Raw genomic sequence first — 14509 nt, 5'->3', positions numbered from 1 at the left:
CATGGCAGTTTTCTGAGATGTGAGCAAAAACGCACCTCAAATGTCACATTTGCCATGATGGCACCCATCTGTCTTAACGTCTGTCTGGCCACTCGATTTACCAAGCTACTTTTCTACATAATAAACCCAAACAGCAAACAAAAAGTACACTAAACTACTCTGTCATTGCAAGAATTCCCGGAGGGAAGGTATCTGGCATGAAATGAGGACCTCTGTCTCCTACACCATACAGGCGGGCTTGACCCAGAACAGGGAGGGACCTTCAACAGATCCAACAGCGAGCTCTGAGGCTCATTTCCTCGGGTAAAAGTTGGAAAAATCTCATGCAATTTCCTCAAAATTAAATAAGAATATTAATGAGTGGAAACAGAAGTCAAAGTGTAACACAACTGGGAGTAGCCTTCTCAAGCCTAGTTCTTCTAAAGCAGTTACACCACATGTAGGAAATGCTCAAACCAGGAGCAGAGCTTGCTGCTGGTGCGACTCCTGTCAACCAGCTCAAAATCCATTTCAGGTCCCTCCGTGCTCACTAAGTAACCGATGTTGTCCTAACATTAAACGTGAAAGGTCTTAAAAACGCTTTTTCCAGAATTCTGTATGTATTAAACTCTGCCACCTAATCTCCTCCTGTTGCCAAAGAGTAGTGTGAACAGGTTATACAAACATGTGCAAATATTTCTGTTTTGAGTTCTCACACAGAATTACTCACACGGAGCTACTAAACAAGTACACCTCCTGTCCCTCATGCTGGAGGGGTGCTCTCTGAGATGGCCTCACGGGGGAGGGGTGGGGCAGGGTGGGCACTGTCTGTCTGCGCACAGAGAAGAGGCGAGGCTCACAGGAGGAGGCCTGAGCCCCCAGCTCTCTTCTGTTTTCACAGTGACCGTTACGGAGTTTCTCATAAATCATGACACCCGCAGACATGACCGCCAGAAACATCCTGATTCTGCATGGTTACACAGCACAGGCCTGAGGATCTGAGGGTGAGCAAACGCCACTCGACTTGTCTGACCGCCAGTATCACTGTCACACATCCCTTCAAGGAGTGGAACCTCAGAAAACTAGAGAAGATGGCCAGGCAAGCTGCCTCAGCAGAGCCCACGCAGCATGCTCCCATCTCTTCGAGAGAACGGGGTCCACAGACGTTCAGACTCGCCGGAGTGAATCAGAAGGAAATTTCAGCATCATCGGGAACACATTCAGCAGGCAGGTAGGGGGATGACCTGGAAGACTGGGGCTCACATATACACACTACTGATACTCTGCATCAAGGCCACAGCGAGTGAGGACCTACTGTACCGCACAGGGCACTCGACTCAGTGCTCTGCGGTGAAGTTAATGGGTAGGAAATCTAAAACACAGGGATACATGTGTATATGTATATATATGATTGGTTCACTTTGCTGTACAGCAGAAATTGACAGAGCAGTATAAAGCAACTATACCCCAATACATGAATGAGTGAATGAATGAATTTTTAAAAATGGAACACACTAGGCCCCCTAGAACTTGTGGAAATGAGGAGTCCACACCCAGGGTGCAGCACAGCGCTAGGACTGCCCTCATGTTGGTCCACTGCCAACGGCCCGCCTGGACCAGGCCTCTTCTACCCCAGAGACCTCGACGCAGAGGCGGGGAGGCAGCCAGTCACGGTCTCGCCAGTGCGCTGCTCTTGCTCACGCAGCCATGCCAAGGCTGAGATCACTGGGAGAACAAGGGACCCATATTCCACCTCAGGACAACAGACACGTCCACTGTCACTCACTTAACGGATGTCCCGCTGTAGATTCCCGTTCACTTCCTTGGACTTGAGGAAGTCCTTCCTGGCCGTGTCCAGGTCCTTCTCCAGCTCTGTTACGTGGGCAGAGAGGGCTGCCAGGCGGTCCTTCATCTGGCTCTGCTCCCTGACTTCTTCTTCATGATCTCCTGGAGCTCGATCACCTGAGCCAGGTCTTCCTCACGGCTTAGAGAGCCGTCGCGGGTTCTCTAAGGGGGAAAGGAAACCTTAGACAGCCTTGTTTCGGGAGGGAGGGAACGCAGCATTTCCGGGAAATCGGTGAAGTCAAAACTGCTTTCTGCGCACTGGAGCTCACACGACCCTCACGGCCACTCTGACCTACATGGTGCATTGGTGAAAGGTCTCAACAGCCCGGCACAGACTGGATAGTAAGACGAGAACCAGACAGAGAGTGAGACCGAGGACATGCCTTTCCGTTGGTGCTTGGCATGTTTTCTTGCTTGTGAGTTACATCAAGCACCCCGTCCATTAGTATCTTTTTCGGGTTATTCTTCTCTTTAAGAATCATCAGCGAAAACCAAAAAATTGAATCAGAATAAAGAAATAAGACAGCAAAATTCCATTTGGAAAAACTCAACTCAAAACTGAAAATACAGCATAAAAAGAAAATACATGGTGATGCTATCCATCCCGATTAGAACCAGGTGATTAGAGTCAGAATTTGTCTCCTACTGGACAAAGGGGTACTTAAGAGATCCTGCAGCTCTGAGCCATAAGTCTAGTTTACTAGTCATTAAAATAACCCAGGTGGGCTGGTCTTCAATCAGAAAGATAAAGAACATCTGATTTCCACCTCTATAGCCTTCATACTTTTTTAAAATGAAGGATACAAATGACAAACCCTTGGACTGCAAGGAGATCCAACCAGTCCATTCTGAAGGAGATCAGCCCCGGGTGTTCTTTGGAGGGAATGATGCTAAAGCTGAAACTCCAGTACTTTGGCCACCTCAGGAGAAGAGTTGACTCATTGGAAAAGACTCTGATGGTGGGAGGGATTGGGGGCAGGAGGAGAAGGGGACGACAGAGGATGAGATGGCTGGATGGCATCACCGACTCGATGGATGTGAGGTTGAGTGAACTCCGGGAGATGGTGTTGCACAGGGAGGCCTGGCATGCTGCAATTCATGGGACTGCAAAGAGTTGGACACGACTGAGTGACTGAACTGAACTGAACTAACTGAAATTACACAATGACTGAACTTACCTCTTTATGTGTGGCACCTAATTCTTCTAACAAACTACACCCTTCAAGTGCTCCTCGTGTGTTGACGTGTGTCTATACGTTAGTGCACTTCTTAGTGTATGCTGCTGCTGCTGCTGCTGCTAAGTCGTTTCAGTTGTGTCCGACTCTGTGTGACCCCATAGATGGCAGCCCACCAGGCTCCCCTGTCCCTGGGATTCTCCAGGCAAGAACACTGGAGTGGGTTGCCATCTCCTTCTCCAATGCATGAAAGTGAAAAGTGAAAGTGAAGTTGCTCAGCAGTGTCCGACTCTTCGTGACCCTATGGACTGCAGCCTACCAGGCTCCTCCACCCATGGGATTTTCCAGGCAGGAGTATTGGAGTGGGTTGCCATTGTACACTCACCCTAATACACTGCTACTGTAACAGAATACATTTAATGTATCTCACTGATCTTAACGTCAAGAAAATCTGCTTATTAACAGCTTTAAATTCTAAGTTTGAGAGAAAAAAATGTTATCCTAAGATAATTCTATTACCTAGTTTTTAATTGCAAATTGATATACAGAATATAATAAATCTGGAAACATTTATACCAACTAATACTTTTTAACTGGGGGCTTCCCAGGTGGATCAATGGTAAAGAATCCACCTGCCAATGCAAGAGGGCAGGTTCGATCCTTGGGTCGGGAAGATCCCCTGGAGTAGAAGATGGCCACCCACTCCAATATTCTTGCCTGGGAAGTCCCAGGAAGAGAGGAGCATGGTGGGCTACAGTCCACAGCGTCACAAAGACTCAGACATGACTGAGCATGGACGCAGGCAACACTTTTTAACCATATAAAACTCTGACTTCTTACAGAAAAAATGTATTTATAAGAATTCAAGTAGCTCAAAAGTCAACTAGTTACATAAATACATGCATCATCCACCTAACAAGGCAGCAAGTGTACAAATCCGGGATGGCCGGGTGGCTGGTACCTTCTTGTCCAGGGCCTTGTGGTGCTCAAAGAGTGACTTCAGTGCCTTGAGCACCTCCAGCTCGCTGGTCATGCCGGCTGGGGACTGCGCCTGCCACTTGCCCGCTGTCGTCTGCAGGGACGGTACGTACCGGGAAACCAGGCACTCCAGGTGCTCCAGCAGCAGCTGCAGGGCAGGGCCAAAGGAGCACCTTCAACCTCATGCTTGAATTCAGGGCCGATAACCCCTCTCAGCCTCATGCTACAGCCGGAAACATGCTAAGGCAAGTCGGAATCCCACCAGTGCAGCCTAAAGTTAGAGTGGACTTCCCCAGTGGCCCCAGTAAGACTCCGCACTTCTGCAGGGGTCATGGGTTTTAATCCCTGGTCGGGGAACTAAGACCCCACACAAACTGTAGCATGGACAAAAATGTAAGTTCAGAGAACTCCCCCCTCAAATGTACTAAAATTATATTAGCTCTCATCATAAATTTGAAGCAAAGTATGAGAACCCCAAACTCATCCACCCTGGTCTGCTCAGTGGGAAGATGTGAAAACTGACTTGAAAACCAGACAGAGTTTAAAGACAGCAACACGGAGCCCAGCAGTGACCCCCGCGGGGCAAATGTCAACACATGAGAATCCCCCTACTGACCCTGGTGTTATTCCTCTCTGCTTTCAGCACAGCAATTTCTTCTTCTCTTGCAAGAAGCTGTTCCCAGCATACATTGAGTTCTTCCGTAGATGTTGCCAACTCCTAGAAAACAGTGAAATGAGTAAGTAACTAAATGCAAACACAAATTAAAAAGAGAGCGAGACTCTGAAGACTGACCCTGTCAAGTCTCTCCAGGCTCCATACAAAGGGTCTCCCTGCCCCTCCAGAGAAGAGGGGGTCCACTGACCCCAACACCACACAGACCACCACAACTCAGACCAGCCTTCAGCCTCCATCTCGACCTGGCAGGCACGCGGCAGGGGAGAACCCGGAATCCAAGCCTGCCTTCTCAAGACCCAGGGAAGTCTGAGAAACTTCCCTAAACATAAACCTAACAACAAAGTGGATAAAGAGATTCTTAAATGACACACAGACAAGTGACCTAGAACCGCTGGGGAGAGTGAGGAAGAAAGGTAAGATCTACAAGGCCATCAGGACTTGGAGTGTTCCTCTGGGAAAAAGGCTGATGGCACCCCAAGGCCATCTGTTAGCCTGACTCCACTGAAGTCACCCAGTCATTCTAGAAACTGGATAAAATGTTAAATTCACGTTATATGTATTTTATCACGATTTTCATGCACGCGGTGCCGTCCACGTGGTGAACTTGCTCAAACTGAACCACATGGAGTCTTTCATTCTTTTAGTTTTCTTTGCACAAATTAAAAAATCCTGGGCTACGTATTCCCTACTACATACTGAGTATTCAACACCTAGAACACTGCCCAACACTTGTAAGAGGCATGTAGTAGACATGTGAAGCTATGAGGGTGTATGTTATACACATAAGCAGTAGGTACCCGTCATTAAGATACTGGACACACTGTTCTGTGCTTTGAAAGATGGGAGATGTTAAGGGGCTTAGCCTTTCTGCTTCAAGGACTGACTCTATAGCTCAATCCCCATGCCCCAGTGACTCCTCCAGCCAGTGTTTCCCTTCTGGTGGGGCCCCCGCCCGTCCTCCACGCAGCACCTGCACAACCACTTACAAGGTCAACCTGCTGGGGTCGATCCTGCCCAGAAGGCCAAAACGCCCTGGCCGGTAGGGCCCATAACCAGGCTCACAAAATGAAATACAACCCCAACGCTTCGCTGGGTGAAGGCCAATCCGACAGGCCCAGCCCCCGGCTGCTCCCACCTCAGGCCACTCTGCTTCCAGGACTTGGGCCGAGGCCACGCTCTTCCTTGTCTTGGCCTTTGCCTTGGGGTAGCAGCACTGGAAAAGTGCCCATAAGCGGGCCCTTCTGCGACCCATCCTTGCGGATGGGGGCAGCCCCCCACTCAGGGGCAACTGCTGTTTCACGATTAGATACCTCAGCACCCGAGCTATCACCACTGATCTCACACTACGACCACCACTATTCACACTACGACCACCGCTCTCACACACAACGCTCTCACACACCACTCTCACACACTACTCTCACACATGATGCTCTCACACACCACTCTCAGACACTCTGCTCTCACACTAGGACCACTGCTCTCACACTAGGACCATCAGCGCTGCTGTCTCTAGAAGAAATGGCACGAAGGCTCTGCCTCCAGCACGTCTCCCAGGAGCCTGGAACCTGGAACCCATTCAGTCACAAGGGGCTCCGTGGTAACAGGGGGGCTGGGCTCAGGCCCACCATCAAGGGTGCAGAGAGGGGGGAGGGGCTGCCAAAAAGACGACAGATGAGTGTGGGGTGCAGGAGAAGGAAGGCCGTGCCCTCAGCTCAGGCCCACCATCAAACATGACCCTGCAAGGGGACGGGTTCACAGTCGAACCAAATAGTATACACCGCTTCAGAAACCACCACCACTAGGAATGAGCACGTCTTCTAAGTGGGCTTCTGCCTCCTCTACCCCCCAAACAAGCCTCCAGTGAGGCTACTCAAAGGGCACCACTGAACTCAAGGGGGTCCCCAGAACCCACCCGGGTGACAAGGACTCACCACACTAGCTGCCCCTCACTCTCACCCTGAGCTCGGTCCTCCCTGACTGACTCCCTCACTTGAGCTCAGCAAGGGCTTGACCAACCTCGCTCCAGGCACTTAAAATGAATTCACAGTGGGTACAGGGGTTCCGTCAATCTGCTGTGAACTCGCCCTCTTAACTTTGACCCTGGGCTGCCAGACAACTCTGCCCTGTGGAGGTTCAGGGGTGTCCCTGCCTTGAGCCGCAACAGCCAGCGCCTTCCAGACCCCGCCAGGTGCTTCCCCTCCCTCCGCGCCCGAGTCTCCCACCCCCTCTCCTGGCCCCACTCCCAGCCTTGCGGCTCTCCACTCACCAGGGCACAGGCCATACTGCTCCTGGCTCAGCCGGGACCTCTGCTGTCACTTGAGGACCTCGGTCCCCAGGGTGCTTGAGGCCCTATATCCACCCATCTCAGCAATTACCGACTCTGGGAGAGACAGAGGACAGTTTGGGGTCCTGCCCCTAGTTCACCCTGAACACATTCTCTTTTTTTTTGCTTTATCTAGCAGATAAAGTTCTCTGAGTTCTCTGAGATGTCTTTTGAAAACCTCAACTATTGCTTTCAAAAAGACTGTAAAATCACTGTGCTCAACTTTAAGAATGAAATCTTCATTTTCAACCTTAAAGCGAAACTGGAGAGAAGAGTAAAAGCAATCATTTTTTCAAACTGAAAAAGAAACCCCGCACGTGACCGCGTCACAGAATACAGTTCACACAACCCCTCCCTCCTCAGCCTTCTCCTCCACCACCAGCAGCCTGTCATCACAAGGCCTGCCCTGGGCCAGCATGGGCAAGGGAAGAGGGCAGACTGGCTCCTCTGTCCCCAGGCCGCATGGGCCGCTTGCCCCACCTTCTTCCCAAGTGCAAGTGGCATTGAAACAGCCTGGGCAAGCTGGGGATTCTGATCAGAAACACTACTGTGGGTAATAAGCAAGGACCCCTGGTTCTTGTTTACCCCGCTATCAAAGATGATCAATAGAATTCCTGTGAATTTTACATGTGGCTTCAGATGAGAGAAGACACCCAGGGCTTCCCCACTTCCAGTTATAGATGCAAGCAGCTTGTGGGTCACCTACCAAGAGCTAGAGAAGCTAAATACATTTCAAAAGAGGTCTTTAGGCAGCCACAATCCAAGATTTCAAACAAAAGCCCAGTGAGGGAGCTGGGGACTGAGAGGGCTGCTCCTTCCCTCGGGCCATCAGAACAAAGCTGACTCTGGGAAGAAAAGGCAGGGAAAAAGTCAAGCAGAGGGGACTGGCTAACAGCTCTGGACAGTTCCTTGGGCTGGGAAGACAAAAATTCAACCGCAGGCCTGACAAGTCAGTCCGGATGGTAGAGACTAAGCTCCCCAAGGAAAGGGAGGCACAGAAAATATACCCAACACTCTGCCCAAACCGGCTGAGCACTGAGTATCAGTCACCTTGTGGTGCTCGGGAGACAGACGGTGGGCTTCAGGACCGGCCGAGAAGGGAGGGGGCCATGGGAGGCACCCCAGGCTTCCAGATGGAGACGCTGGAGGGCTCCTCCCTGGGGTCAGGGGAGAAGCTGGGTGAAGGCTGCTGAGACTCAGCTTACAAGGACACCCCAGCCTCAAGTCACTCAGACCCTGAGTGAACAGACAGCTCTGTCCCCACCAGAGCTCTGCATCAGAGGAACCTCTGGAGAAGACAGCATCACCAGCAACTGTGGAGTCACTTTGCCCCAAGCCCTGGTTACGGATCCCTGGAACCTAATACAGCCTCTACAGCGTGAATAATCAGGTCCTGTATACACAGATTCCCGGCTGTGAGATCCGAGCTTTGGATTCATTGTCAGCTCTGTCCCTCCTGTGGCAGCCAGGTGGGCCACGATGCAGACAAAGGAGCTCATGAGCTGAGCTTCAAGGGAGGCACTGCAAGGACAGCGATGGATGCAACCTGTTGCAAACTGAGGGAGAGTCCCTACAGGTCTCAGAAAAAGGCCTCTGGTGTGCAGGTGTGGAGGAGGGCTCCCACGGTGCAAAGGAAAGAGAGGTACTCAGGGGCAAAGGCTCGTGGCCTCTCCTGGAGCAGCTCCAGTTGGTAGCTCGTGAACAGTGGACAGCCAATGTGGTCACATGAGTGTGACTCTTATTCCCTCACAAAGCAAGAGAAAGGGGGCAGGGTATGGGAGAACCCGGAGGGTGTGGTGGGGTGGATGAAGGGAGGTGTCCTTCCTCTCTTCAGTGCCAATTGCTTTTGTGAGTCTCAGAGCTGCCAGGAGGCAGTTACCAAGTCAGGTCCCCACAGTATCCAGTGTGGGCTGGGTACCTTGCCCCCTGTCACATGGACGAACCACACCATACGGTTTCCCTGAGTTCTAACAGCAGGATCTGGGGATTTTGTCTAGGTACACACTTCCTTGCTGTAGCTGTGTTACCTGTTACCCCCTTCTTTGAGCCCCAGTTTTGTCCTCCAGAAAAAAGACATCGATTGCTACCTTAGCAGGTTGCTACCTTAATCCTGTGAAGACTAATTAGGGTAATCCTACAATTAATAGCTGGCCTTAAGAAATATCAATGAATAGCTGGCCTTAAGAGATACTGGCCTTCCCTGATAGCTCAGCTGGTAAAGAATCCTCTTGCCATGCAGGAGTCCCAGGTCTGATTCCTGGGTTGGGAATCCTGATCCACTGCAGAAGGGACAGGCTACCCACTCCAGTATTCATGGGCTTCTCCTGTGGCTCAGCTGGTAAAGAATCTGCCTGCAGTGCAGGAGACCTGGGTTCAATCCCTGGACTGGGAAGATCCCCTAGAGAAGGGAAAGGCTACCCACTCCAGTATTCTGGCCTGGAGAATTCCATGAACTGTATAGCCTATGGGGTCGCAAGAATCATACACAAATGAGGGACTTTCACTTCATTTTCAAGAGCTATGACCTGAATCCAGATTAAACTGGAGTCTCCAAGTGTCATCTGGCATTTCTTCCCTGAAGCCAGCCAAAACCCACACAGTTGCATTTCCAGGGGCTCCACTTAGCCAGCTGGACAGAAAACCCAGCGTGGTTCAAACAAGCAGACAGACAAGCAGGAGAGGACTCACAGGCAGACGGCTTCCCTCGGGTTTCAGGTGGAGCTCCGGGACCACAGCAGGAACCGGTGCTCTCAACCCCTGGGCTCAGCAGTGCCCTCATTCTCAGGCCAGCCGCTCTGCCCTGAAGGGCTCAGGAAGGTCACCAACTGCCCCAGGCTGACCTCACACCCCTTCCACAGCTGGAGCCTGACCTCACCCAGCCCCACCCCTTCTGGCAGAAGGCGAGCTCCTCTTCCCTTGATTCCAGCGTGTGGCCCGGCCCTGGGCCCCGATTGGTCACCGCACCAGTCCTGAGCCAATGACGGTGGCCGGGGGGATAGAACACACCGATTGGCCAGGTCCAGATCATGTGACCGTACTCTCCAGGACACGTGTGAGCTGCTCCCCCTGTGTCAGCGGTGGAGACAGTGCCATGCCCCAAGAGCAGGGCTGAGAGTCCAGTCACTGTCTGTGTGCTCAGTGTCCTGTCCTGGGACATGCCTGCGCATCCTCTCTACACACCACTTTGTCCTCTGCAGGCAAAATATTCATGACACACCTCTTCCCTTCCCAAGCGCTGTTTCACGCACTCACATTCAAGGGAGCAGGGCCTCCTGTTTGAAGATAGGCTAGGAGATCCTCTCTTGACCTCTGGGTTTATTTCTTGTATCATGTTAGAATAATTCATTCAGTCTAAAAACCCCCACAGGCACCACCACTTGCTGCTTTGCATATTCAGGAGTCTTAGCTGTTCTGAGTTGAGGGCATGGCCCACGGGCCTCCCAAAGGGAATGAATTTTGTCCAAGGAAAAACCTGAGAGGCTGAATCACTGAATCACTTTGCTGTACACCTTAAACAAACAAATTATTGTAAATCAACAAAACCTCAACTTAAAGAAATATATTCCTTCATCAAAAATTGTTCGAAATTTTGTAAAGTTTTTCTTTCAATTGTTGGTTCTTCAGTTCAGTTCAGTTCAGTTCAGTTGCTCAGTCGCGTCCAACTCTTTGCGACCCCATGAATTGCAGCATCAGACCTCCCTGTCCATCACCATCTCCCGGAGTTCACTCAAACTCACATCCATCGAGTCGGTGATGCCATCCAGCCATCTCATCCTCTGTCGTCCCCTTCTCCTCCTGCCCCCAATCCCTCCCAGCATCAGAGTCTTTTCCAATGAGTCACCTCTTTGCATGAGGTGGCCAAAGTACTGGAGCTTCAGCTTTAGCATCATTCCTTCCAAAGAAATTCCAGGGCTGATCTCCTTTAGAATGGACTGGTTGGATCTCCTTGCAGTCCAAGGGACTCTCAAGAGTCTTCTCCAACACCACAGTTCAAAAGCATCAATTCTTCAGCACTCAGCTTTCTTCACAGTCCAACTCTCTCACCCATACATGACCACTGGGAAAACCACAGCCTTGACTAGACAGACCTTTGTTGGCAAAGTAATGTCTCTGCTTAACTTTTCTTCCAAGGAGTAAACATCTTTTAATTTCATGGCTGCAGTCAACATCTCCAGTGATTTGGGAACCCAAAAAAATAAAGTCTGACACTGTTTCCCCATCTATTTGCCATGAAGTGATGGGACCAGATGCCATGATCTTCATTTTCTGAATGTTGCGCTTTAAGCCAACTTTTTCACTCTCCTCTTTCACGTTCATCAAGAGGCTTTTTAGTTCCTCTTCATTTTCTGCCATAAGTGTGGTGTCATTTGCATATCTGAGGTTATTGATATTTCTCCCAGCAATCTTGATTCCAGCTTGTGCTTCTTCCAGCCCAGCGTTTCTCATGATGTACTCTGCATAGAAGTTAAATAAGCAGGGTGACAGTATACAGCCTTGATGTACTCCTTTTCCTATTTGGAACCAGTCTGTTGTCCATGTCCAGTTCTGTTGCTTCCTGAGCTGCATATAGGTTCCTCAAGAGGCAGGTCAGGTGGTCTGGTATTCTCATCTCTTGAAGAATTTTCCACAGCTTATTGTGATCCACACAGTCAAAGGCTTTGGCATAGTCAATAAAGCAGAGATAGATGGGTTTTTTTTTTTTTTTTTTTTGAACTCTCTTGCTTTTTCGACGATCCAGTGGATGTTGGCAATTTGAGCTCTGGTCCCTCTGCCTTTTCTAAAACCAGATTGAACATTTGGAAGTTCACAGTTCACGTATTGCTGAAGCCTGGCTTGGAGAATTTTGAGCATTACTTTCCTAGCATGTGAGATGAGTGCAATTGTGTGGTAGTTTGAGCATTCTTTGGCATTGCCTTTCTTTGGGATTGGAATGAAACTAACCTGTTCCAGTCCTGTGGCCACTGCTGAGTATTCCAAATTTGCTGGCATATTGAGTGCAGCACTTTCACAGCATCGTCTTTCAGGATTTGAAATAGCTCCACTGGAATTCCATCACCTCCACTAGCTTTGTTCGTAGTGATGCTTTCTAAGGCCCACTTGACTTCACATTCCAGGATGTCTGGCTCTAGGTGAGTGATCACACCATCGTGATTATCTGGATCGTGAAGCTCTTTTTTATACAGTTCTTCTGTGTATTCTTGCCACCTCTTCTTAACATCTTCTGCTTCTGTTAGGTCCATACCATTTCTGTCCTTTATCGAGCCCAACTTTGCATGAAATGTTCCCTTGGTATCTCTAATTTTCTTGAAGAGATTTGTTGATAAGTCATGTCTGACTCTTGCAACCCCATGGACTATAGCCTGCTAGGCTCCTCTGTCCATGGGATTATCTAGGCAAGAATACTGGAGTGAATTGCCATTTCCTTCTCCAGAAGAGATCTCTAGTATTTCCCATTGTATTGTTTTCCTCTATTTCTTTGCACTGATCACTGAGGAAGGCTTTCTTATCTCTCCTTGCTATTCTTTGCAACTCTGCATTCATATGGGTATATCTTTCCTTTTTTCTTTTGCCTTTCGCTTCTCTTCTTTTCATAGCTGTTTGTAAGGCCTCCTCAGACAATCATTTTGCATTTTTGCCTTTCTTCTTCTTGGGGATGGTCTTAATCCCTGTCTCCTGTACAATGTCATGAACCTCTGTCCATAGTTCTTCAGGCATTCTTGTCTATCAGATCTAGTCCCTTAAATCTATTTCTCACTTCCTCTGTATAACAGGAATTTTATTTAGGTCGTACCTGAATGGTCTAATGGTTTTCCCTACTTTCTTCAATTTAAGTGTGAATTCGGCAATAAGGAGCTCATGATCTGAGCCACAGTCAGCTTCCAGTCTTGTTTCTTCTGACTGTATAGAACTTCTCCATCTTTGTCTGCAAAGAATATAATCAATCTGATTTTGGTATTGACCATCTATTGATGTCTATGTGTAGAGTCTTCTCTTATGTTGTTGAAAGAGAGTGTTTGCTATGACCAGTTTTACTTTAACATAAATAGATTAGAATGTCTACTTTTGGACTTAAGACAGGAGGGTCTCTGCTTTTTGAGCTTTTTCTCTTTTGTGAAATGGGAAGAATATCAAGACTAAGTGATAGGGGTTACCATGACACCATTTCCATGATGAGGGTTATGAGCAACTGGGATGCTTCTGGATGTGGGCAAAGAAGGAAAGCAAGCATGTTCAGGTAAGTCGTGGGCACGTCTTGGGACACAGTATGCATTGTGTCTTTGATGAAATGTTTATAGTGTTTTGCTAAAGCAACAGTCTTAATAGCTAACAAGTCAAAATTTCCTATACTCATGAAAACTAAATGTTCCCGTGTCTTGACAAATGCAACAACAGGACTTCCTTGTACAATGAGACTGCCGATACTACTTCCTCAGAGTACTAAAAATATTTAAATGGTAGGGGTTTCTAACCATATTATGGAAGTATGCAAGTCTATCCTTTGACATAGTCCTCTTGTCAGTGCCCACTGCGTGCGTGCTCAGTCATGTGTGACTCTTTGCCACCCCATGGACTATAGCCTACCAGCCTCCTCTGTCCATGGGATTTTTCCAGGCATTTCCTCCTCCAGGGCATTTTCCCAACCCAGGGATCAAACCAATGTATCCAGTGTTTTCTGCACTGGTAGGCAGATTCTTTACTACTGAGCCACCTGAGAAACCCGTCCTTTTCTAAGGATTGCTTCAATTTCTCTTTGTACCTTCTGTCCCAGTATATTTAATAGGGGGAGATCTTTTAGAAAAATTCTAGGACAATATCTCCTTTTTCCCTAAGGGCCAGGTTAATCCTGAGATACTGAAGGTTTTTGATAATTCATCTACACAACATCTAGAATTTAGAATTGTTATTTAGTTGCTTAGTCACGTCTGACTCTTGAGACCCCGTGAAATGTAGCCCTCTAGGCTTCTCTGTACTGCATTTTGGCCTCTTTTGTTGACCATGATGGCTACTCCATTTCTTCGAAGGGATTCTTGCCCACAGTAGTAGATATAATGGTCATCTAAGTTAAATTCACCCATTTCAGTCCATTTTAGTTAGCTGATTCCTAAAATGTCGATGTTCACTCTTGCCATCTCCTGTCTGACCACTTTCAGTTTGCCTTGATTCATGGACCTAACATCCCAGGTTCCTATGCAATATTGCTCTTTACAGCATCAGACCTTGCTTCCATCACCAGTCACATCCACAACTGGGTGTTGTTTTTGCTTTGGCTCCATCTCTTCATTCTTTCTGGAGTTATTTCTCCACTGATCTCTAGTAGCATACTGGGCACCTACTGACCTGGGGAGTTCATCTTTCAGTTTCCTATCTTTTTGCCTTTTCATACTGTTCATGGGGTTCTCAAGGCAAGAATACTGAAGTGGTTTGCCATTCCCTTCTCCAATGGGCCACATTCTGTCAGACCTCTCCACCATGACCCGTCCTTCTTGGGTGGCCCTACACATAGCTCATAGTTTCTTTGAGTTAGACAAG

General features: G+C 48.7%; 1 protein-coding gene across 1 annotated transcript in view; it reads right to left on the bottom strand.

Moving 5' to 3' along the window:
* Positions 1-10136, bottom strand: part of LOC138080797 (liprin-alpha-1-like) — a 34912-nt gene extending 24776 nt beyond the window's left edge. The window contains 7 exon segments of the mRNA XM_068973644.1: positions 1766-1908; positions 1911-1986; positions 2208-2310; positions 3004-3074; positions 3961-4125; positions 4594-4695; positions 9855-10136. Of these exon segments, the coding sequence (XP_068829745.1) occupies positions 1766-1908; positions 1911-1986; positions 2208-2310; positions 3004-3074; positions 3961-4125; positions 4594-4695; positions 9855-10136 (942 nt within the window).
* Positions 10137-14509: the final 4373 nt, after the last annotated feature.

The sequence above is a fragment of the Capricornis sumatraensis genome, chromosome 6 (assembly GCF_032405125.1).
Source record: "Capricornis sumatraensis isolate serow.1 chromosome 6, serow.2, whole genome shotgun sequence".
Lineage (NCBI taxonomy): Eukaryota > Metazoa > Chordata > Mammalia > Artiodactyla > Bovidae > Capricornis > Capricornis sumatraensis.
The sequence above is the reverse complement of the archived record's forward strand: the minus strand, read 5'-3'. Positions and strand labels throughout refer to the sequence as shown.